The following is a 27279-nucleotide window of genomic DNA, read 5'->3' on the forward strand; positions in this document are numbered from 1 at the left end:
TTGTTTAATCTACAACAAGGAACCAGATATTCTTGTTAAGTCAGCTACCTTCTCTAATAATCTAAAAAATTATTTTGCTTCTTTCTTAGTAAAAACTGTGAAATCACAGGCACAGATTATTCAATTTCCTATTTTGAAATTTGACTATATTATTCTACTTGAGACTAGAAGTTTATTTTTGTGTTTAATATTGAATACTATAACTGCACATAACTTTTTCAGATCACTATCTGCTAGAATATACTACCTTATAGTTCTTTGGCAGCATCAGATCTATTTCAGACTTCTAAGGCAATTGATGTAAAATCATTAGCCTCTATATACAAGTAGCCTAGTCATGAAGTGACTTCATGCACAAACTTTGTTTGCTTACTGAAAGTTTATTTTTCACTTGGTTAGACTATAATAAATTTAGTTTAATCCTTTATCCAAGTGTGAGCAAACAAAGTTTGCACCTGAAAGTATCTTCAGGACTGGGGTAAGGTGGTACAACATCAGGGCAACTCCTTGCAAAGTTCACCTTTGCAAGGAGTTGAAAGTATCAGCTGAAAGTGCCTGAAAGTATCTTGAGGACTGGGGTCCTGAAGATACTTTCAGGCACAAACTTTGTTTGCTCACACTTGGATGAAGGATTAAACTAAATTTATTATTTGTTTGCTTACACTTGGGTAAAGGATGAAACCAAGAATATAACTTCTTGGCATCTTTAATTTACATTTCAGACTTGATTTCAATAATACAATTATGTCAATATAAGTCCTCCCACCCTTTTTTTTTACAGTAGCACATATGTTGTTGGTACCTATTTTTAATTCTTCAAGTAAATTTATGCTTTAATTTTAATGTTCTAAGACAGCATTTCTCAACCTTTCTAAGCCCAAGGACCAGTAAAATGCCTGAAACAATTCTAAGGAGCAATAAGTTAGGTAATTTTTTTAAAAAAACTATATGGGGATTACCAACATTTGGGAAAAACTGTGCCATTTATAACATAATAATTTAAAAGCATGTTTTGAATATATATGGAAACATAATTAAATTGCAAGTAAACGATTAAAAGTGTATCATCATCAAACAAAGTTTTAATTTTTATTAAACAAATAAATAATATGATATAATTATGTTATTACTTACTTTTAATGAAATAGTTGAGCTTCTTAGTCCTTGCAGAGTTGCTGGATATCTGGCTAAATATTGGTCAACTTTAGTCAAAGATCATCACACACATACACACACATTATGAAGATTTCTGTATTTTGTTTTTATTTGAAGGAGTGATGAAAATCCTTTCTCACAAAGATAGGTTGTAGAAAACAGCATGACAATTTTCAATGCTTCTTCAGATAATTTGGGAAATTCACTTCTCACTGATGGCGAGATTCAGAATCGAGCCAAACCAAGATCATTGAATTGCATTTTAAGCCCACTGTTACTTCAAAGCATGTCACCTTTATCATCTATAATTCCTTTTCAAAACTTTCTGCCTTTTTTGAGCAACCTCAAAGCTGTATAACTGAGAGGAGACCTCCACATAGCCTTTAAAGGAATGTGGAGAACCGACCAGGGCTTCTGACCTAATGTCCAATCCCCACCTTCTCGTGGTGCACCCTGTTGGGTATCTACTTGGATACTGAATGAACGTGGATGGGCTAGCAATTTGGGATTTAGTCAACTAAATTGTATTCTTATTGGTTAAACCAAAATAAAAAATGATGGTACAACATGACAAAATTTCATGCTGGCTGGGGCATCGCCCGGTTAAACATGACCCCCCTGTTGTTTTCGCCAGGGAACCAGGGCGAACAACGAAAAGTCAGCTACTGGAACAAATCTGAAAACACACCCCAACTCAACATCACCAGAGTCAAAGATCGGTATTATCAACATAAGAGGCCTCGATGGCAAAGAAATGGAGCTAGCTGAGGAATTAGATAACTACCAGATCGACATAATAGGGGTAATTGAAACAAAAAAGACCAAAACTGGTGAGATCTTCCTGAGCAATAAATAAAAAATGTTATATTCAGGCAATGACAATCAAGGAAAAGAAGGAGTAGACATAGTATACAACACAAAATACGAGGCTAATCTTCTTGAATGGCAGTCAGTCTCAAGTAGAGTAATGTGGGCAAATATGAGAATGGGAAACTGGACAATGAGACTTATTTGTGCCTATTGTCCCACAGAAGGTTCTACTAAGGTAGAAGTGGAGGAATTTTTTGAGGCTTCAGAAAAAGCAATTGACACAATGAAAAATTGGTCCTTGTTGGGGATCTAAATAGCAGAGTAGGAAATGATTGTGAGACATACAAAAATATTTTGGGAAAATTTGGAGAAAAGAGCAAAGCTAATAATGATGGCAAATATCTGTTGGATTTCTGCTCAGGACATGGACTGGTTATTACTAACACCATGTTCCAACATAAAAATGTGCACAAATTCACGTGGAGAGAAGAGGCAAAGAATAAGAAAAGTCTCATTGACTATGTTATTGTTGATAGTGATGTTTTCTCCCTGGTGCAGGACACCAGAGTGTACAGAGGATTTGAAATTGGAAGTGATCACTATTTAGTATTGAGCAGGATAAAATTGAATTTCATATTGAAAAGAATAACATGTAAGAAAGTTTGAAAGCAAATAAAAGTTGGGCAGCTCTCAGATGTGAACTGTAGACTAAAATACACAAAGATTACTGAAGAAAAAATATAAGATTTTGAGAACAGGAATCAAACCTTAGAGATTCAGTAGCAAGCCTTGAAGAAAGCCCTGATTGATTCAGCAAGAGAGGCATGTGGTGAAGTTGTATGGAGGGATAGAAAAATTAGAACTCCATGGTGGACACAGGAAGTTAAAGAGGCAGTAAAAGAAAAGAAGAAAGCATATCAAAAGTTCCTGGTAAATAAGTCAGCTTGTTCTCTTAGAGAACACAGAGACAAATGCAAGAATGCTAAGCACTGTGTAAAACTAGCTAACAAAAGTCATGGGAGGACTTTGCCAAGAATATAGAAAATAAATATCAAGAAGGTGGCAAAATATTCTGGAGGTTGTTGAAGAAGCTTAGGAATGGAGGAAAGAGTGCAGTAAAAGAATTTAGAGATGATAAAGGTGACATGAAAAAGAGAGAAAAAGATATCCTTGAAGTATGGAGTAATTACTTTGAAAAACTGCTAAATGAAACAAGCAGTGATGACAGCATAGTGGTAAAAAACACAGAACAGGCATGCAGTCAGGAATACATATCCATACTTGAGGTAGAAAAAGCCATCAAAGGCTTGAAATGTGGAAAGGCAGCAGGAGTAGATGATACTCCTGCTGCCTTTCCACATTTTCAACCAGATATTCTGGTCCATATATTTGACCAGAAATGCTGAAGTATGGTGGTATAAGTCTTACAGTGGCCACACTGCATAGTTCTGAAAGCCTGGACAGAGGGACGAATTCCTGATGATTGGAGTAGAGCTCTCATAGTACCAATATATAAAAAGGGAAATAAAACTGAATGTGAGAATTACAGAGGTATTTCCCTACTGAGTGTTCCTGGCAAGATCTATGCGAGTATACTTGAGAAACGGTTCAGAAGAAATGTGGAAGAAAAGCTTGGTGAAGAACAAGCTAAATTAAGGCCAAATAGAGGCTGTCAGGATCAGATCTTCACTTTACGACAAATAGTCGAGAAAGCATGGGAATATAACAAAGATATGTATTTAAGTTTTTCGATTTGGAAAAGGCATATGAGAAGGTGCCTATTCAATATGCTACAGTTATATGGTGTCAATGGGGCATTATATCAAGCAATACTTAGTCTTTATTTGAGTTGTAAATCAGCAGTTAGTAATGAAGGAAGTACAGGAAGATGGTTTAATATTAAATCTGGTGTGAGACAAGGATGTACATTATCCTCTCTGTTATTCATTATCTATATGGATCATATTATGAAGGAAACTGGTATTAAACATGATATCAAAATTTGGACATGTTAATGACAGCTCTTTGCTTTATGCGGATGATGTTATACTTCTAAATAAATCCACTACAAGTCTGCAAGATTATCTGACTAAATCGAATAACTGTTGTAATAGATATGGTATGAAGGTCAGCAATAAAAAAGACAAAGACAATGAAAATAGGCAGAATCATTGAAAATGTCAACTGTGTTGTTAATGGAGAACCTGTGGAACAAGTAAAACATTTCAGCTATTTAGGCACGATTTTTAGTGAAGATGGTGTATTAAATATAGAAATAGACTACAGAATCAGCAAAGCTAGTATGGTGGGAAGTCAATTGAATAAATTCATATGGAATAAGAGAGAAATTAGTCGGAACACTAAATTAGCTGTATACAAGACAGTGTTCAAACCAGTTTTAACTTATCGATCTGAGAGCTGGGTCAGAAGTAAAACACTTGACCAAAGACTAGAGACCGCAGATATGAGAGTCCTGAGAAAGATTAGAGGCGTGAACAGATGGCATCAATGGCAATATCATATTAAAAATGAGGATATTAGGAAAGAACTTGACATTGTCAGCATCCAGGAATGCATTAGCAGAGCTCATCTCAGGTGGTATGGTCACTTAAACAGAATGGGCGAAGAAAGATTAGCAAAACAAGTGTTTTCTCTGCCAGGTTGGCAGCAAAACAACCCAGAGGAAGACCAAGATATAGGTGGATCGATACGGTCCAAAGTGACTTAGACGATAGAAATATAAGATCTGATAATGTTGGAGTCTTGACATGTAACAGACTGATTTGGAGGAAAATTGTAGATAGGAAGTCAGTAATGATGTAATTTATTTTCATGTAGTACTATCATATCCTGTACATCCCTTGAGGGTACATGGCAGGAATTTGATGATGATGTTACTTGAAAGCTCAATTAACTCTTCTTTTTTCGATGACAAAAAGTCGTTCTCATGACTTTAAGCCTGAAGTGGATCACGAACCAACAGAAATTTTTTATAAAAGTTATTCGGAAAATATGTTTCAAAATTCTGTTTTAGAGTTTTGAGGTGGTCACAAACCCTTTCCAGAAACTCAGAATCAACAAAAATATCATTTTCCACTAAGAAAAGGTGCAAATTGTCTGTCTTTTACATAACTAATCTATAACGCCAGTTTTTTCTCAAATGTCTTTATTTTGTAGTAGGTATCAAGAACAGTTGAAGAATTTCCCTGAAGGGAGAGATTTACTTAATTTAATTTCAAAAAAATGTCTGAAAGATGGGATAGTGTTGATAACCATGCTTCATCAACAAGAAGTGATGCAAAATCAGAATTTACAAACAATAAAACTTCGTGCCTTAATTGAAATAACCTTGTTAGTACTTTTTCCCTGGATAGTCAGCGAATTTCAGAATGAAGCAAAAGTTGTATATATTCACTGCCCATTTCATTGTAAAGATGGGATAGTGTTGATAACCATGCTTCATCAACAAGAAGTGATACAAAATCAGAATTTACAAACAATAAAACTTCGTGCCTTAATTGAAATAACCTTGTTAGTACTTTTTCCCTGGATAGTCAGCGAATTTCAGAATGAAGCAAAAGTTGTATATATTCACTGCCCATTTTATTGTAGAGTACCGAAAATAACCTGTTATTTAATGGTTAAGCCTTAATAAAATTAACTGGCTTTACATCATTGTATAGCATAGTTTTAAATTCTGGTGGCATTCCTTTGGAGGCTAATGCTTCGCTATGTATAAAACAATATAGTGAATTCATATCTGGAGCTACTTCCTTGACCTTAGAAACCACCCCACTATGCCTGCCTCTAAGGGTGCGAGCTCCATTCGAACAGAAGCCCATACATTTTTCTCACTGAATCCTTTTGTGTATTATATAATTATTGAGAGTGTGAAATATTTCTTCTCCAGTTGTTCAGGATGACAAAGTTCTACAAAACAGAATATCATCATGAATGTTGTTATCATGCTAATATCTTACATAGCATATTAACTGCGCATCATTTGTAACATCAGTAGTCTCATCTATTTGTAACACATAATAACGGCTTTTCTTAACTCTTTCGATTAACTGAGATTCTACGTCACTTACCATATCATTAATTCTGGACCAACAGTGTCATTTCAAAGAGGAATGAAATCAACATCTTTTAGTAACTTGTTGACAAACATAGTTTTTACCACATCTTTTATAGCTGGTGGAAGTAAATTTTCCCTGATAAAATGAGGGTTCCCTGTTTTTCGCTATGTGCAAACTAAAGAGATAGGATGCTTCCAGTACCATGCTATTAATCGAACTCATGGCCGAAACTATATCTTTCCCATGATTTAATGTACCTAAGCATTAACTGAAAAAATTCAAATGGCTTATTTTTAGTTTCTAAATGTCGTCCGAGTTTCGCAGATTTCATGCACTCGTTCAACAACACTTCATAACACAAAACACACTGAGGTTTCTGTTCACTTTCATCTCCACACTAAGTAAACTCGAATTCCAAATATGAACTGTTATATTTCGTATTGTATTTTTTCTTTGAACTGCTTGTTTCTTCTACTTTAATAGTATGATTTACTCCCTGTTACAACACATGAATCACAATTAAGGTTAGCATCACATGTTTCATTTTCTTTTCTAAGTCCTAGTTCTAAGCCACTTTTCCATTATTAAAAAACGTTTCTAAAAGATATATAAATACTGGGGTTAACTAATGACACACTTTGTCCAAGTATCACTTAGCACTTCTGAAGATACAGGGTGTTCGGGATAAATTTGACATATTTATAATTAATTATATTTTTCCGTAAGTTACATGTATTAACACACACTTCTCTTCATTTAAAAGTTTGGACCCTTCTTCATTCATATACAAGATGTCAGAAAGGATGGATAGCTGGAACCCACCTGAATCATGGAAGAGAATAACTTGTATCATGATGATTCGTGCCCGCCATCAAAATAAGGATATTACGACTGCTGCCCAATGCTCCCTGAATACAGTAAAAACAATCAGGCATGAACTAGAGACTTGCAATGGTGACTACGAGGATGTAGCAAGAAGAAAGATCCCTAGCAGACGATCTGATTGCGTTCGTACAGCAGAATTCCTCGCAAATCTGCAGGAACAGGTGTTGAAGAACCCTGGCATTGGAATTCGGGCTTTGTTCGTGGAGTTGCTAACTGTAGTCAAGCCCTGGATAACAAGGGTAGCCAATGGTAGGCCGTATGTATGGCAGCAGGATTCGGCCCCTTGCCACACCTCTGGGAAAAGTCAAAAATGGTTGTCTGAAAATTTCTACGACTTCACCAGTCCAAATGTTTGGTCTCCAAACTCCCCAGACCTTAACCCCATGGATTATTTTGTATGGGGCGCAGTTGAAAAAGACACCAATCGCACTTCCAGTAATACAAAAGCCCAGTTAATGGATAAAATTAAAACAGTTTTTGCGGCCCTTCCCAGGGAGACTGTGGCATCAGCTTGTTCGAGGTTCCGAAGCAGAATTGAAGCTGTGATCGATGCTAATGGTGGTTATTTTGAGTAAATCTTGTTGATAGTATTGTAATTAACTCTGCCTGTAATGTTTTTTTGTCAATTCATTAAATTTAATAGATACAAAGAAGATTTTCTTTTTCCTTACGAAACTGTCAAATTTATCCCGAACACCCTGTATACTGAGCCTTGATCAAAGGAGGAAAACCTTCAATAATAAAAATCAATAAACAACAAATGATTGGTCGAAATGTGTATAACATATGGTTACTTTAAATCTGACAAAACAGCAAGGGAAGGTGGAAGCAATAAAACCATATTGTCGTTCACTTCACCCTTCTTTTATTACTCATCATTCTGCTGCTATTTGTTGGTGTTTTTAAGTATCCATTTTATTTCAATAATTTTTACTTGTTCAATTTTAATTTGTTTTGTTTGAATAATTAAAAAAAAATTATTTATTTAAGTCTACTACCCTGTCCCATCGTTGCAGACCACAGGTTGAGAAACACTGTTCTAAAGTTTTCAGAAGAGATATTTAGGATAAAATCCCTTGACCTTTCAAAACTTCAGAACTGTCATCCGAGCTAGTTTTCTGTTACCAATAAAAGTTTCGCATATACTTCACACATGAAAAAAAAGCTTAAACAAGTTCGTGTGGGGAGATAGTAACTCGCTTGCAGTGGTAAACAACATGCCCTCCCTAACAGCCACTATACTGCAGAGGCAATAAAAACAAGTACTTTTATTATGCCAGTGAATAAGGTATGAGCAGTCTGTGTAATATATTTCTCAACAAATAGTGCAATTAGAGACAACTGGGATAAAAACACACTAATTAATGAATCACATGTCCCCCTCATACAGAAACTATGCTGTATAGACTGAAACAAAACCATATGTTGCATGGGCAAACACAGTATCTAACTAAAAACTATTGTTATTAATTAGATGTGTGAGAGTTCGATTTCTCAAGGCAGCAATAAAATAAAATTCAACCAAACGTGTTAAAATTTGTACAAGTGTTAAAACTGAGTAATATATATATATATATATATATATATAATGAATGTTATGGCAGTTTCACATATGGAATTCGGTTGAAGAGAGTTAGCATTTCAACTCAATTGCCAGCTATGCTTTTATCTTTCGGTTGCGCAATCGTTTGTTAATACCGCACCAATCATATGCACGTTTTAATAACCTGCCTTTGCTGTCTGTTTCGCGTTAGGCTTAATTACCGTAAAGGGAGAAAAGACACACAAGAGAAAAATGTTCCTGGTCCGAGAATCCCTTATTATTCAGGTAATATTCACTCATTTCATGTTATCAGTCTGTGGTGTGCCAGTATCGGTAAATGGTGATATTATTTGATCCATTCTATGTTAAAAAATTTAACCCTGAGATGGATAAGTGGCTGATAAAAAATATAAAAAAATCCTGCAAACAATTAGAAGAAGCAGAAACAGACTCAAAAAAAAAAAAGGACAGTATTTCTTATTTTACCAGAACAGCCCGCATTGTCTTCAGAAACCAAACGGTAAGAGGCAAAAAACGTAATATATTCATATGATTTTTGCAATATTCACTGTGCATGTTTTGTATTGAATATAAATACAATAAATATTATAATAATACATCTCTCTATTACAATTTTTTTTTCGAGGGAGCCGTGAAATATTTTAATTTTTGCAAAGGGGGCCCTGACATCCAGAAGTTTGGGAAGCACTGCTTTAGATGATAAGGCTATAAGATCACTGGCTGACATATGTAACAAAATATATGAAACTGAACACCTACCAAAAGATTTTAAGCATTCGACGTTCCTACCAATACCTAAAAAATCGAAGACAATCAAATGTGAAGAATACAGAACAATCAGTCTGATTAGTCAGATAGCAAAAGTTATGTTATATATCATCCTAGAAAGAAATAAACATAAAATCAAAATGGAAATTAATGAAACACAATCTGGTTTCCAGGAAAATAAAGGAACTAGAGAAGGTGTTAAATTGTGAATGAAGCTATGTTATGTAATTTATTATTTTTCATTCACATTTAACATTGCTTATTAAATATTAATCATGGTTTATATAAAATTGTTTATTTTCCCTTAATTAAGAATTACTAATTAAATATTTATTCAAAACTTGACCTATTATTAGTTTATAAAATAATAATATGTTTAGAATTTTGTGTAACTAAATATATGTGGTGTAACGTAAAGTGTTAATTTATATTTAACTGTATACGTAATCAAAAAGTTAAAGAAGTAGCTTAAATATTCTGTTGTTTTATTTTGTGAAATATTTAATGTTATGTAATCACTCATGAATAATAATAGACCATACATTACATTAGCGAAATGTTTACGTGCAGTCTGTTGTCATGGAGACGCACGCGTAAACAACCACGAGTGGAGTAGAGCGTGGCGTTCGAACGTAAGGTGGGAGTGAAGGTCAGATAGAGAGATATATAGAGAAGAGTGAAGGTCATAGAGAAGGGGGATATAGAGAAGAATTATTATTAAGAAGGAGGAGAGAGTTTTGCGGAACCCAGATTATATAATCCTCAGGGCAGAGATTTATGAGTATAGTGTTCGGAAGTGAACCTATAAGTAGTGAAACATAAAGTTTAATGTTATAAGCGAAAACTGCTGTTGTTATGAAGAAAGGTTGATACCGTAATCAGATAAAAGGAAACTGGACAGTCAATGCGAAAATTCTGATTAGTTCTAGTTAATCTGGATTACGATTAAATTCTATGTTGCCCTAGGAAAAGGTTATATTGATTACTTGGAGAAAAGTGAACAGGAAAAGATATTAGTACCTAATTACTGTTGTTTGGAATAGTGAAGTGCGACTTACAGTAATACAGTTTAAACTATGGAGAATATTTGTTATGTGTGTTCCGCTAATGTTAATTAAGTTAATTCATAAGTGCTCTCTCAATAATTTGATGTATTGAAGAATTTGTCTGGTAAGAGTAGTTGTATAAGTTTCTCTATTCTAGCATTAACTGTAATATACCTCCGATGCTCAAGGTCCGGGAATATATTTACTTGGAATATAGCTTACGTAGTTTATTGCCTGCTGTGAATATAAACATTGAGCTGAAAGATTTGTGAAGACTGAATAAAATGTGAAATTGTTATATTAACTTGAGATAAGAAGATTTGTGTTTTTGAGACTGTGAATAGTATATGAAAGTTAGAACATTGAATTAGCATCAGTGACCTAAGAAGATGTGTTAAGTTAATTGTATAGTTCCATTTCAAAATAGAGTTCTTGTATTTTGTTAACCATATCATATATTAAATGTTTTATTTTGTTGATCTAGATATTGTGTTTGCCTGAATTCCTTATTATTGCACCGTTCATAAACATTCGAATCTTGCGGGAACCCCAAGTAAAAATGATAATAAATGATTCGGCCTAATGAGATGACTGTTAACTTAATTTAGAACTGATCCTACTATTTATATAGACTAATCTAAGAATAGGGTGGCGCAGTATAAATATAAATTTCCCTACTTTTGGATCGGTGATCATTTCGTAATTAGTTGTATTATTCATAAAAGTGACTTGAAACTAGATAGATTTAGAACACGACAGAAGGAGCCGTCACGACAAAGGGCTCTTCAACATTAGAACTATTACAGAAAGATATCTGGAGAAGCAGAAAGAAGTCTACTTATGTTTTATTGCCTACACAAAGGCCTTTGACAATATACCACATGAACAACTAATCAAATGCATTAGAAATTTAGGAGTAGATGGTAAAGATACCAGATTACCAATAAATCTATATTGGGAGCAAACTGCCTCAACAAAAATATCAGGAGACATCTCAGAGGAATTTCCAGTAAAGAAGGGTGTCAGACAAGGCTGTGTTCTTTCTCCTATATTTTAACCTCTATACTGAAAATATCTTCCAGCAATTAGAAGGATTTAAAGGAGTCAGCATAGGAGGCAGGAATATAAACAACTTAAGATATGCAGATGATACAGTACTGATAGCTGAAAATAAAAAAGATCTTCAAAACCTACTAGAAGAGACGTTGAAGCTAAGTGAAAATTATGGACTTAATTTCAACTTCTGCCAGGGAACCAGGGCAAACAGCAAAAAGTTGGCTACTGGAACAAATCTAAAAACCCACTTCACATCAGCATCACCAGAGTTCAAGATTGGTACTATCAACATAAGAAGCCTGAATGGCAAAGAAATGGAGCTAGCTGAGGAATTGGATAAGTACCAGATTGACATAATGGTGACTGAAACAAAAAAGGCAAAAACTGGTGAGATCTTTCTGAGTAATAAAAACAAAATGTTATATTCAGGCAATGGCAATCAAGGAAAAGGAGGAAGAGTCATAGTATTCAACACTAAATCCAAGGCTAATCTTCTGGAATGGCAGGCAGTCTCAAGTAGAGTGATATGGGCAAATATGAGAATGGGGAAGTGGACAATGAGACTTATTTATGCCTATGGTTTCCCACAGAAGATTCTCCTAAGGTAGAAGTGGAGGAATTTTTTGAGGCTTCAGAAAAAGCAACTGACACAATGAAAAGGAAAAAGTTGGTCCATGTTGGAGATCTAAATAGCAGAGTAGGAAATGATCATCAGATATACAAAAATATTTTGGGAAAATTTTAAGAAAAGAGCAAAGCTAATAATAATGGCAAATACCTGTTGGATTTCTGCTCAGGACATGGACTGGTTATTACTATAATGTTCCAACATAAAAATGTACACAAATTCACATGGAGAGAAGAGGCAAGGAATAAGAAAAGTCCTAATTATTAAAAATAAGAAAAGCAGACTAATTATTAACATGCTCATATTACTCTTAAAAAATAGTCTACCCTGATTATGATGTTAGTTGTTGCTGAATTGGGAACTGAATATACCTTACCTCAGAACATGGACTGGTTATTACTAACATAATGCTCCAACATAAAAATGTGCACAAATTCACATGGAGAGAAGAGGCAAGGAATAAAAAAAGTCTCATTGACTATATTATTATTATTGATAGTGATATTTTCTCACTGGTGCAGGACACTAGAGTGTACAGAGGATTTGAAATTGGAAATGATTACCATTTAGTCTTGAGCAAGATAAAATTAAATTTCATATTGAAAAGAAAACATGTAAGAAAGTTTTAAAGCGAATAAATGTTGAGCAGCGCTCAGATGTGAACTGTAGACTAAAATACACAAGCGTTATTCAAGAAAGTTTGAGAATAGGAATCAAACCTTGGAGATTTAGTGGCAAGCCATGAAGAAAACCCTGATTGATTCAGCCAGAGAGGCATGTGGTGAGGCTGTCTGTAAGGATAGAAAAATCAGAAATCCATGGTGGACAGAGGAAGTTAAAGAGGCAGCAAAAGAAAAGAAGAAAGCATATCAAAAGTTCCTGGCAAATAAGTCAGTTCGTACTCATAGAGAATACAGAAACATATGTAAGAAAGCTAAACAATGTGCAATATACAGAGGTATTTCTCTACTGAGTGTTCCTGGTAAGATATATGCAAGTATATTTGAGAAATGGTTGAGAAGAATTGTGGAAGAAATGCTTGGTGAAGAACAAGCTGGATTCAGGCCAAATAGAGGCAGTCATGATCACATCTTCACTTTGCGACAAATAGTCGAGAAAGCATGGGAATATAACAAAGATATGTATTTAAGTTTTGTCGATTTGGAAAAGGCATATGACAAGGTGCCAAGAGAGAAGCTATTCAATACACTACAGTTATATGGTGTCAATGGGGCATTATATCAAGCAATACTTAGTCTTTATTTGAGTTGTAAGTCAGCAGTTAGTATTGAAGGAAGTACAGGAAGATGGTTTAATGTTAAATCTGGTGTGAGACAAGGATGTACATTATCCTCTCTGTTATTCATTATCTATATGGATCACATTATGAAGGAAACTGGTATTAAACATGATATCAAAATTTGGAGATGTTAATGTGCTCTTTGCTTTATGCGGATGATGTTATACTTCTAAATAAATCCGCTACAAGTCTGCAAGATTCTCTGACTAAACTGAATAATTGTTGTAATCAACATGGTATGAAGGTCAGCAATAAAAAGACAAAGACAATGAAAATAGGCAGAATCATTGAAAATGTCAACTGTGTTGTTAATGGAGAACCTGTGGAACAAGTAAAACATTTCAGCTACTCAGGCACGATTTTTAGTGAAGATGGTAAATTAAATATAGAAATAGACAACAGAATCAGCAAAGCTGGAATGGTAGGAAGTCAATTGAATAAATTCATATGGAATGAGAGAGAAATTAGTCGGAACACTAAATTAGCTGTGTACAAGACAGTGTTCAAACCAGTTTTAACTTATGGATCTGAGAGCTGGGTCAGAAGTAAAACACTTGACCAAAGACTAGAGACGGGAGATATGAGAGTCCTGAGAAAGATTATAGGTGTGAACAGATGGCATCAATGGTAATATCATATTAAAAACGAGGATGTTAGGAAAGAACTTGACATTGTCAGCATCCAGGAATGCGTTAGCAGCTAATCTCACATGGTATGGTCACTTAAACAGAATGGGTGAAGAAAGATTAGCAAAACAAGTATTCTCTGCCAGGTTGGCAGCAAAACGACCCAGAGGAAGACCAAGATATAGGTGGATTGATAAGGTACAACGTGCTTTAGACGATAGAAATATAAGATCTGATAATGTCGGAGTCTTGACAAGTAACAGACTGATTTGGAGGAAAATTGTAGATTAAAGTTAGTAATAATGATGTAATTTTTTTCATGTAGTACTATCATATCCTGTACACCCCTTGAGGGTACATGGCAGGAATTTGATGATGATGATTATTTATTTAAAAATTTTTCGGGACTACCAATTTATTAAATGCATGCCATTAGATAGAAATATGTTGATGATACAGTACTCCTTTGTAATCACAAGGAAGAATTAAGACAAATCCTTGACAAAGTTAATGAGATCAGTAAGAAGAGATTTCAGCTCAATCTTAGCAAGACAAAGATTATAGGTTCCGAAAGGACTGGGAAGGATAGGGAGGTTCCTGGGAAACAAGTGTACCTTAATGGAGAACGAATTGAGGAATGCAGCAAGTTCGAATACCTGGAATCCATTATTAATGTGAAGAATTGCCGTTCAGAAGAAGAAGACTAGGAATAGCTAAAACAACAGTCAGAGACTCACCTAAAATCTGGCAGGATGGATCTATCTCCATAAGAACAAAGTCGAGAATTCTGGATGCAGCTGTTTTTTCAACAGCAACTTGTGGATGTGAGACTTGTAAAGAAATCTGATAGGAAAATAATGGCTACTTTTGAGATGTAGTGTAGCAGAAGGCTGTTGAGAATATCATATATCAAAAGGCAGACAAATGGATGGTGTTAAAAAGGATCAGTAGAACTTTAAGGCTCCTTAAGGATACTGACAGAAGAAAGTCGTAATACTTTGAACACACTGAGATGAAAGGAGGACTTTCAAAACAGTAAGAGAAGGTAAGGTTCCTGGAAAAAGAGGAAGGGGTAGACCATAAATGAGATGGAGAGATGGTGTGTGTCCACACAGCATCTGCTGATGTTCAATGATCGGATGGGATGGAATGGGAATATAGGTGAGAATGTGTGCTAGTACCCTTGAGACAACGTCTATTAAGATGGAAAGGCTCAAAAAATTTAAAAAAAAACTGAACATAGTTTTTCAGGTATGAAATCTGAATGTGACAGTCATCACAAGATGCAAAGGTAATTATGGGATAAATAAGATATTGTAATTTATGTAAACAAATGTCAGGAATAGGGATAAGGAAATTTTAGTATTAGTTCAATTTAGCCCAAAACTTATTAACATTAGCGGGAATTGGTTAACAGAGGATAATACAAAGACATAATGTAAGGAGAATGTATTTTCATTGAGGACAGAGAGAAAAGGACAGGGGAGGAGTATTACTGCTGACAGCAGAAGAATTGCAACTAACAACAGTAGCAATTATTCAGTAAGAGGGCAGGGTTGTGGACAAAACATGCTTTCCTTGAACAGTCTGGTGCAAAGAAGATTGATAAGACTATAGTAGTTACATTAGCTTAATAGGTTTAGGGTGAGTAATTAATGTGAGAGCTATCAAACTATGGAGACATAGAATGGAAGTAGGGTCTTGTAACCAATAAGAGTCTTATTAGTGTTCATTTTTTCAAATTATAAGTTTTAAGATATAAATACTTCATACCAGTTAGATATTGGGTCCATGTTGATAAATTTTTTTTTTTTTTTGCTTAGACTCAGTCAAGGAATCAACTATTGGCTGTTTCTTGAATGAACTCTGGAAGATTAACTACATCATTGTAGATGAAATAAATCACCTCTCATGTACTTTGTATCCATGATATTTAGATTGTACTGAAATTTTAATATGCACTTCACACCCATTGGTAATCTTGACATGTATACATGTCAAGACAGGTTGCATGTTTACACAGTGCTGTGAATACAAGACATTCCTGGGGACATTTTGTCCTCTAAATAGTAGCTCACGCTGCCTATCAGATAGTTATTTTTTTGTAATGGAAATTCCATGAAAATCAAAAATAGACCAAATACAGTTTCAATTATAGTTTATGTTTAAGGATTGAGAAAGGCAATTGAAATTCATTTTGGCAGTCATCTAATAGGAAATCACTCCCCTCCACCTCCAGAGAAACAAGCATGTTACTTGCATGTACTATGACACAAATTGAACCTAGCTCTTTCTAACCAAAGGCTTCTGTCATTATCAACTGCATTATGGAGAAGGTTCTACCCAAATTTCTATTTTATATATCATTTGCACACTGCTCGAGATTTAGTTTTTTAACCAACTACAAAAACTGTATAACCAGCAACCTGTACAAGAAACATGAAATAAAAATAATGTAATTGTAAAATATATACTATATGATGAACTATATTACTTTTTACTCTTAAAGGCACATGGCACTAAAATATTGCTTTTCAAATTAGTCAAACAATTTTCCTTTTCCTCCTAAAATGGTTGCAAAGTTATTGTTGGAAGTTTTTCGTTTTCCACTTGGTCAGAAGCCCTGGTCGGTTCTCTGCATTCCTTTAAAGGCTATGTGGAGGTCTCCTCTCAGTTATACAGCTTTGAACCTTAAGCACCCCTGACCCTTTGGTTATACTATAAATTAAAGATACCAAGAAACTATATACTTGGTTTAATCCTTTTATGCAAGTGCAAGCAAAGTTTGGGTCTGAAGTATTTTCAGGACTGGGGCAATTCGTATATAGAAGCTAATGACTTCACATCACTTACCTTAGTATCCCATAATGCAAAGCACGTAGCCTTGCAGATGTGTATAATGCATAGCATTATACACATCAGCAAGGATACATGCTTTATATATAATGCTATGCATTATACGCATCTGCAAGGTACGTGCTTTGCATTATGGGATACTAAGTGATGTGAAGTCATTTGCTTCTATATACGAATTGCCCCAGTCCTGAAAATACTTCAGGTGCAAACTTTGTTTGCTTACAATTGGATAAAGGATTAAATCAAGTACAGTCATACCCCAACTTATGTGAATCCGGAGTTACACGGTTTCATATATGTACGTATTCCTGTCCCGCTTCATGCCTCACTACTAGTTGTATCTTTCTGGCACTGGCTGCATTTGCCAGTGTCGCATATGCTGTGAACAAGCACTGATGTGTTTCGTACGGTCTCCATTCATACACGATTTTTATAGTCTGCAAACCTTGCGATTGTTTAATGTTATGTTCTTGATAAAAATTTTATCACATAAAAAATAATAAAGTCGTCCAAAAGAAGCAAGTCCGATTCTTCTACAGCTAGCAAGAAAAGAAAAACATTGACTTTGGAAACAAAAATCAACATTATTAAGGATTTTGAAGGCGGAATGAAAATTTGTGAGCTAGCAAAGAAGTTTGATCTACAGGAATCCACAGTAAGAACAATCATAAAAGAAAGATTTACAGATTTTGAAGGACATAGATTCTAACGAGGAACGAATTGTAGCCACAAGGCAAGGAATAAAAAAATCATTAGCTTGCTACGAAGAAATTTTGTGCGAAGAAAAAAAGATATTATGCCGTCACACGAATCTATTAGATTTTATGTACTCATTGACATTGAAATAACTTTCTTTTTTTTATGTACAAAAAACTACAATTATGATTATATTTCTTAAAAAATATAGGTGTTTATGTAAACCATTGGTCCCAATTAACTAATATTTTGTATGTTTGTATGCAAAATTATATCCGAGTTACACGAATTCGACTTATGCACTTTTTGTTGGTCCCACCTACCGCATAACTTCGGGGTATGACTGTATATATTTCTTGATATCTTTAATTTAAAGATTCCTATTATAACACTAATGCAAACTTCAGAAACACAACAAAAGATCATTTTTTTCAAGTTTCCACTAAAATATTTTTGGGTAGTATCTCTTGTTACTTTCAAGTTTTTGATCCTTAATCATAAAACTGTTCATAATTTCTAGACTATGCATACATATCTAATTTCTTCAGCTTAGTACCTTCATACATCTGTCCTCCCCCAATTAATATCAACCTCTCCAATCTATTGCAAGATCATTAAATATTAAAATCAAAGAATATATGAATTGCAATAGTCACCTAGATAAAATAAATTTTAATTTACCTGTTCATCATCATCAAAGTTATATCCTTTCTGTTCAGATTCATGCCAATACGAGTCATCTGCTGCCATGCTGAAATGGCATGAGCAATATGATTTAATCCATAACTATTATTTTACTCAGAACAGTTTTATACAGAAACATAAAGTTTTATAATTTTAAAACTAATGCATTTATTATCTTACCTATCACTTATCAACTAATCAACTTATCTTAAAGCAATGTATCCAACTATCAACCAATTAGTATCTCAGGAGTGGTGGTGAAGATTTTGGAAATATTGGTTTTCTAAGGGAAAGTCATGTTTTAGCAACTTGTGCACATTCTATAACAATGTTACCATTGAACTAAGGGAATGGATACACCATGATACTTTTGGATTTTGCTAAAGCTTTTGACAGAATACTGCATGGTAGACTGTTGCATAAATTGGAGAAAATGGGTTTGGGTTACAGAATATTAGCATGGATAAGATGGCTGACTAACAGATATCAAAACGTGGTATATGGGGAATGTGAGTCTGCAAGATTTAAGGTGCTTGACAGTGCTTCCCCGCCACCTCTAGCACACTTACAAGATGATTTTGTTAAATTCTGGAGTACAGTGTTTTCTGCTCCACCTCCACACTTACCTGATGATGACCAACCTATGATATTGAGGTCCATTCCTGACCTTCAAATATACCAGCATGTCACCATCAAGGAGATCAAAACAGCTCTTCCATCCAATTTCTCCACTTCCGGACCTGATGGCTTTCCTGCAGCTAGGCTTCGGAAGGTGCCGTTGAAGATTCTTCGACTTATTGGACATTCTCCTTTCCAATAAAGCACATGGTTCAAGAACTATCTTCATTCCAAAGAAAGAAACTTCAAGCCATGCATCAGACTTTATACATCTTCAGCAACATATACAGCATGATTAGAGACAGAGAGCTTTTGTCCCTTCGGACGGCTATGTCGAGAACATATATCTTCTCTTCTGATTCCTGACGCCACTTTAAGCCTCTATATATGGCATTGCTGGACCTCCAAAAGGCCTTTGATAGCATCTCCCTTCCTGCTCTCCTTCGAGCGCTGTCTATTGCTGGATGTCTAGAACCCCTCCTTTCCTATGTAATGGAGCCATACTTGGGTAGATCCATCACTATTACTACAGGGTCCCATGCGACTTCTATTCCTGCAGTGCAGGGTGTTCGGACGATCTTATTCTTGTAGCCTCTACTAAGGTAGGCTTGCAGAAACTCCTTGACCGGACAGTTGACTTTTTCTCTATTCGAGGCCTTTCTATTAATGTAGAGAAGTCCTGCTCTTTAGCTCTTGTCCCCTCTGGTCATGACAAGAAGCTTAAGGTTGAGACTATACAGTTTTCCCTGCATGGGAGGCAGTTGCATGCTTTGACCATCCTGGAAGAGTGGAGATACCTCGGTATCATGTTCACCCCAAAGGGAAGGTCTTCTGTCCTTTCTATCCTAGAAGCTGAGATGAGGAATGCTCCTCTCAAGCCCCAGCAAAGACTGTTTCTTCTTTCTCACTATCTCCTACCTTGCTTTTTACCACAAGTTGGTGCTTGGTAGGACATATATCTAAGTACTGTCCCGAATGGACAGGGCTATCCGTTCAGCTGTGAGATAATGGCTCCAGGTGCTGCCTGACACCCGTACTGCCTATTTCCACATGAGGGTGAAGGACGGTGGACTCGGGGTTCCATCACTTAGATGGCTGATCCCACGCCTGTGACTGTCCAGAATCGCGAAGTTAGAACTATCTTCTTCCCCTATCTGCAGAGAGGGTTTCTATAGCCCATTAATACAAGAAGACTTTAGGCGGGCTAAAGGCTGGTCCCATTATCAAGGTACCCTAATTGAGTCAGCACCTGCAGAACACCAGAGATGGGTATCTCTGCTGCACTGTTCTGTAGATGGTGCTCCTTTAAAAGAGTCGTATCTGGTGCCACCCTCCTCCCTGGGTTCGAGTATATTGACCTTTTCAGGATGAGGATCAATGGCCAGCCTACTTGAGCCTGCACAGCTCGATAGGGTAGTGATGACTCCAATTGTAGGGCTGGCTGCCACTACAGTGAGACATTGTCTCATATAGCCCAGTGTTGCTTCCACACCCATGTGGTCTGCGTGCAGAGGCATGACAGTGTGTCTCCATTCTGAGCAACCACTTTAAGAACAAAGGTTGGGAGACCACAGTGGAACCACGTTATACGACCTCCGAGGGTTTGCGTAAGCCAGACTTAGTGATTAAAAGAGATGATGACATTTGGGTAGTTGATGCCCAGGTGGTTGGAACAGGGCACCCATTAGCCTATAGCCATAATTATAAAGTAAACTATTATAAGAATAACCAAGATCTAGTTAGTAAGATACGGGAGGAGTATGGGTCAACTCAGAGGTTTACCAGCACCACCATCTCTTTACATGACGTATGGAGTGTGGATAGCTATAAGGACTTAAAACAGCTTGGGCTTACGCAGAAGGATATAAATGTTCTTTCCTTGAGGGCCCTACAGGACACACTGGTGGCATGGCGTGGCTACCAGAGACTGGTAATTAGAACATGCATAGGGTTAAACACTTGTAAAGGCTTAGGCCTATATCACTTCTGGACAAGATGTAAGGGTAGTACTACCCATAACCAGTACAAAGATTAATAAAAAAATAAATAAAAAATAACAAGTGCTGTACTACAAGAATCAGTGCTTGGTTCATTATTATTCAATCTGTACATTAATGATATTGGGAAGGATTTGACAAACGACATACAGCTATTTGCTGAGATGCAAAAGATAGGTAGGGTAATCAGAAATGCTGCCGATATGCAGTACTTGCAGAATGATTTGAATAGGCTGGAATTGTGGGTATGTCAAATTAATGTAAAGATATGTATGGGAAAATGGGTGTCAGTTCAATGTCACTAAATGTGAAGTCATTCACTTCGGCGTGATTAGATATCCAATGTTGTATTATATTGGTGGGATTAGGCTAAAAGAAACTAATGAAGCTAGGGATCTTGGAGTGCTAACAGATAGGAAGTTGAAGTTCAGGGACCATGTAGAAAAGATTGCAAATACAACTCAAAAGATAATTGCAATGCTGAAACGACGTTCAGATGTAAAGATAAGGATGCTATTTTGCCTCTTTACAAGGCCTTGATAAGAACTCACTTGGACTATTGTGCGCAGGTCTGTTCTCCTGGTTTCCGTTGTGATTCTGATATATTGGAGAGAGTACAAAGGAGAGTGTTAAAAATGATATCAGGATTGTGAAATACTGATTATGAAGAGAGATTGAGAATTTGTAGACTGCACACACTAGCAAACAGGAGAAAGAGGGGAGATATGATTGAGACTTACAAACTTCTGAAAGGATTATACGGTGTTTCAATTGATGGAATTTTTCAATTTATGGAGGGTGGGGAACGGACGAGAGGGCATCCTTGGAAGTTGAGAATGAAGGTTGCTAAGAAGGGGGTGAAGGAGGCTAGTTTTTCTCTCATAGGGTGGTGTGTGATTGGAATGAATTGCAACTGGATGTTTTGAGTGCAAGCAGAATGAATGAATTCAAGAATAAGTATGATAGCTGGTGTGTGTGTGTAGAATATGGCCTCCCATGATGAGTCTCTGACTCCCTGGAGGTCACTCTTAATAATAATAATAATATCAAATATAATCTGAGGTGAATTATTCAGAATCAATTTGGAAATGATATTTTCCTCTGAGGAAAGAACACACTGGAGTGTACCACATTTCATCTTGAGAAAATGTATACAACTATTATTTTCTTGATCATTTTGAATGCAGTGTTTGATGTCAATACTTGGTATTTTCAGTCAGAAATGTCATGAAACTCATTCAGTTCTTGATAATTGGAGTTATTATTTGCTATAGACAAATTACTGCATTGGTAGCACTTCAACTGGCATAATTTTCACTTGTCACATATAACTACTACATTATTATTCAAAGTAATCGTGAACACGCTATTTATAATTCCAATGTAACATGAACTTTGTGTGCGAGTTTTGTAACAGAACACAAGTACTACTGTTGTATTCTATTATAAATGCAAGAAAGGGGCTCATTCATTACAATTATTAATTGGTTAGTGAGATATAAGACAGAATGTAGAAGAGGAGGAAAACATTTAAAATGCACAGCACAGTTCACATAAGTACTTAAAGAGTTCTCATTCAAGTTCAAGTTACAAACACATGCACAACAGTTCAGCATTTTGAACCATGGGTTGGCAGTTGAAAATCTACAAATGGTGTGATTGTATTTTTGCTTTTATGGAAGTTTTTTCACTTGGCTATGTTACTAATTATATACTGGGTTTTATCCTTTATCCAAGTGTAAGCAAACAAAGTTAGTAGCCAAGTGAAAAAACTTCCATAAACTTATCTCTAATCCAGAGAATTTTAATAATAGTGTGTGATACCTTTTGGCAACTCGTATAGGTAAATATGACTTCTCCATTACTTCCACCTTAGTATCACCACCTCTGGGTCTGGCTCCCACTGATGAGACCTCAATAAAGGTCGAAACCAGAATTATACATGTCCGCAAGGAGATGTGCTTTGCATTATGGGAGATACTAAGGCAAGTGATGAGAACTTATACCACCTTTACCACGAGTTGCCCTAGTCCTGAAAGTACTTAAGGTGCAAACTTTGTTTGCTTACACTTGGATAAAGGATAAAACCCAATATATAATTATATTCTTGCTTGCATCAATACTGTGTTTGTTACCAAAAGTGCCACCTACTATTCACCTTTAAGAAAATTAAAGGTGGGTAGCTTAATTTTTTTTAGTGTTACTCACCAGTGCAGTTCTCTAATTTTGTCCCACACTCTGTCTCTTATATATATATACACACACACACACATATACAATTTATCTTCTCTCACTAACAACGAATCCTATCGAGAGTTATGTTGATAACAATATATTCCATTTCTCTTTTTAATTTGACAAACCTTCCAGTACTCAAATTTCCTGAGCTACAAGATCCTCCCTAACCAATGCTTCCCCCCCCCAACCATATTATTATTATCAAGAGAGATTCCAGAGAGTCAGGGACTCACTGAGGGAGGCTACATGCTACACACACCAGCTATCATACTTGTTCTTAAATTCATTGCTTGCTCACAAAGCATCCAATGACAATCTATTCCAATTACGCACCACTCTATGAGAGAAAAATGAAAACTCTCACCCCCTTCTTAGTGGCATTCATTCTCATCTTCCAAGGATGCCCTCATGTCCACTCCCCATCCTCCATAAAATAAAATATTCCATCAACTGAAATCCTCTATGACCCTTTCAGAAGTCTAAGTCTCAATCATATCAACTGCCTTTCTCATATTTGATAGTTTCTGCAGTCTACAAATTCTCAATCTGTCTTTATAAGCAGTATTCCACAATCCTGATATTATTTTTAAGAGACTTTCCTTTGCACTCTCTATATATATATCTCCATTTCATCAGATTCACAACAAAAACAAGGAGACCAGACCTGTGCACAATAATCCAAGTGAGGTCTTATCAAGGCTTTGTAAAGAGGCAAAATGATATCCTTATCTTTACTGTTTCAACATTGCAATCATCTTTTGAGTTGTATTTGCAATCTTTGCTCATGATCCCTGAATTTCAACATCTTATCTACTAACACTCCAAGATACTAATCATGCCAAAGTGCATGACATTGAACTGACATCCGTTATCTTATGCCCACAATTCCAGCCTATTTAAATCCCCAGTCCTGAACTATTTTCAGGACTGGGGCAATTCGTATATAGAAGCTAATGACTTCACATCACTTGCCTTAGTATCCCATAATGCAAAGCACATATCCTTATGGGTAGGTATATATATATATAGAAACTAATGACTTCACATCACTTGCTATAGTATCCCATAATGCAAAGCACATATCCTGATGGGTATGTATAATGGTATGCATTATGGGAAGGTCACTACCCAGACTAGTTTTGACCTTCATTGAAGTCTCTTCAGTGGGAGCCAGACTCAGAGGTGATACTAAGGTTGAAGTAGCGTAAAAGTCATATTTTCATATACGACTTGCCAAAAAGTGTCACATCATATTATTAAATTACTCTGGATTAGAGAAAGTTGTTGGAAGTTTTTTTCACTTGGTTATACTATAAATTAAAGATACCAATAAATTATACACTTGGTTTAATCCTTTATCCAAGTGTAAGCAAAGAAACTTTGTGCCTGAAGTATTTTCAGGACTGAGGCAACTCATATAGAATCTAATGATTTCACATTACTTGCCTTAGTATCCAATAATGCAAAGCACATATCCTTATGGATATGTATAATGCTATGCATTAAGGGAAGGGTTACTACTCAGAATCGGTTTTTACCTTTATTGAGAAATTATAAATCAATATAGGTATCAATAAAGGTTGATTACAACACCATTCAAGGAACACAGATCATCCCTGACACTTGTCCTTCCCCTTGGACATCGTGGCTCATTACAGGAACAGAAGAGCTGGACTAACCATCCAGTCCGCTAAGCTATGAGCGTACATGAGATGGAGGAGAAATCTCTAAATAAATGGCCAATCAGGTTATATTGGAATCGCCATCCAATTGTTGAAGGTGTTGTTCAAGGAGAATGACTGGGATTGGGTGGTGTATCCCGTCGAGTTTGAAGCATACTACTGCAAAGGAACGTGTCGGTACAAGAACCTGAATTACACCACCATACAAGTACTCACCAAGGAATTCTTAATCACCCAAAATTAGGATGTGTGCCAAGGCCATGCTGTGCACCAAAGAAACTGAAACCAGTGCACCTCATCTTGTCATTGTAGTCAGGGGCGGCTCATCTATAGGGGCCAGGCCCCGCCTATATTTGTATAACTAGCTCAATAATTGTAGTTTTAAAAAATATGTTTCTTGTAATTATTATTTTTTGATCTATTTCCAACAATAAAACAACATTTTATTGTTTAATAAAAAAATTACTGTAGTATTTTGTGGCAATATTGTATATTGTGACTTAGTACAGTCTCCGAGTCCAGCCACGGCTGGCCTTATTTTATACGTGTAGAACACAGGGCATGTATGACGCAAGTGCACTAGCAATCGTGTTTATTTACCGGGTGTAATGCTTATCTTGGGGCCAGTTTAGTCTGGCCCAGTCACTGCGTTTGTACATAAATAGCGGGCGATTCTTTCATTGTCTTATTATTTATTCTCATTGTTGATCTGTTTTATTGTTTTTAGTGTGCTTAATTATTGTTGTCGTTTTTTGTTATAATTTATTTTAAAGTTTAAATTTTTATTACGTCCATAAACAATACATTTTAACTACGAACAAAATCAATAGTTTATTGAAAAAATGTTTCTCGTTATTTCTTGGAATCTCGGAAGTTTCGACATTGATTTATAAAATAAATAATAACTTTTTTATTTTAACACTTGAAAAATTAAAACATTTTGCAGGGCGGCCAGCTGGAGTCAAACCAGCATCTTTGGATTTCCGGTTCACTGCTCTAGTCTATTGAGCTTTTTTTTTTTTTTTTTTTTTTTGCTCTAGTCTGTTGGGCTATGCCTGCAACTGCAAATCTTTCAAGTTTTCGTGTTATTAATATGTTGAGCCCGTATATGTTACATCTTAACAATTTTAAAAAATTAATAGCTCGATGCATCAGTGGATTCTGACTAAACATTATTGTAATAGAAATAATTATAAATCAATAAAGAACCCACTATATAAATATAAAAAAATTAAGTTGTTTTTGGCTCCTGGCCCAACCTATTTCTATTGTCATCAGCCGCCACTGATTGTAGTAATGACAAGAACCCTCTGGAACTGGTCATCACTGAGTACAAAGGAATAATTGTAAAGCAGTGTGCATGCGCATAACAATTAATTGCCGGCTTGGTTGGCTGAGTGGTTAGCATATCCACTCTCAGCCAAAAGGCTGTGGGCATGGATGTTTGTGATTGTAAAAATACTAGTGGCGGTAGATGCCGCTGGCGTAGATGATCCTAACAGCACATTTTTTCACCGCTTCTAGGACAATTACCCCTGGACAACCCCCCCCTCCCCCATGGACAATAATCCCATTTAAAAACCCTCGGACATTAACTCCCCATGCAAAACAACCCAGACAATGAACTCTTCCATTTGAAATATCGGTAGAATGAAACTAAATATGATAAAAAAAGAAATAAAAAAGTTTTAAAGTTGCAATAACAAAAAATAAATTGAATGCAGAATAACAATTTAATCTTCTTTGGGTGTTATCTTTGAACACACAATCAAAGGGGCTGATGACATTTCTAGGATCAGGTAATTTTAATAATATTTACCTGTAGTTTCTTTAATCAGAATTATATGTCAAAACAAGACTAATATTTTCTAGAATTTTAACTGCTATGACCATCATGAAGCAATTTAGGATTACGTTAAGATCATAGGATTAGGAATCTCCACCAACAAATAATTTTCAATCTGTTTCGTCTTATTACTGTAAACTTGTAAACATTATGGTTAAATATTTATATATAAACTAGGGCAGGTCTGCCCCCGCTGGAGCCTACAGTCCAGGTTCTGAGGGTCCTGAAAAATTTACACATGAACAATTCATAATCAAAAGGACTTTGGTTTGGTGCCAGAGATCCCCATCACAGAGCCACATATGGACACCCACTATCCAGCAAGCAATAAATGTGCTCGTAAGTGGAACACCATTGTTATTCCAACAGCAAGCTTTGAGTCCTTTCCCCTATACTAGGAAGGAGATTTACTTCAACATTGCTGGCCCTTGCAGATAATCAAGGATAAGCCAACAGATCCATCCAGGATTACCTAGCTTGCCCAAGCAGAGGAAAAAGTAGCACATGCATACTACCAGAAAACCCTTCCTCCTTTCCCCTTCCTTCCTTCCAGATCTCCACAAGTTGCAATGCACAGCAAGCACAGTGGCAGGATACTGGATATCAGTGATGTCATCTGGAAAAGAGGAAAGCAAAAGACTCAGGAGAAGTAGAGCAAAGAATACAAGAGGTATGAAAAAGGGGCAGCACCTCACTATGGGAGGGATCTCTTACCATAAACATGTAGCTTCTATGCTTCACATGG

General features: G+C 35.9%; 1 protein-coding gene across 5 annotated transcripts in view; it reads right to left on the reverse strand.

The window, feature by feature from the left end:
* The window catches only part of Vps16B (Vacuolar protein sorting 16B), a 289159-nt gene that overhangs the window by 255636 nt on the left and 6244 nt on the right, over positions 1–27279 (reverse strand). For all 5 annotated transcript variants that reach the window (XM_090399626.1, XM_090399624.1, XM_090399627.1 and 2 more), the window contains exon 3: positions 18151–18220. In XM_090399626.1, the coding sequence (XP_090255752.1) occupies positions 18151–18220 (70 nt within the window). The remainder of the gene's footprint in view (positions 1–18150; positions 18221–27279) is intronic.

The sequence above is a fragment of the Typopeltis vanoorti genome, chromosome 10, assembly GCF_054136105.1.
Source record: "Typopeltis vanoorti isolate ZY-2024b chromosome 10, IOZ_Tvanoo_1.0, whole genome shotgun sequence".
Taxonomy (NCBI): domain Eukaryota; kingdom Metazoa; phylum Arthropoda; class Arachnida; order Uropygi; family Thelyphonidae; genus Typopeltis; species Typopeltis vanoorti.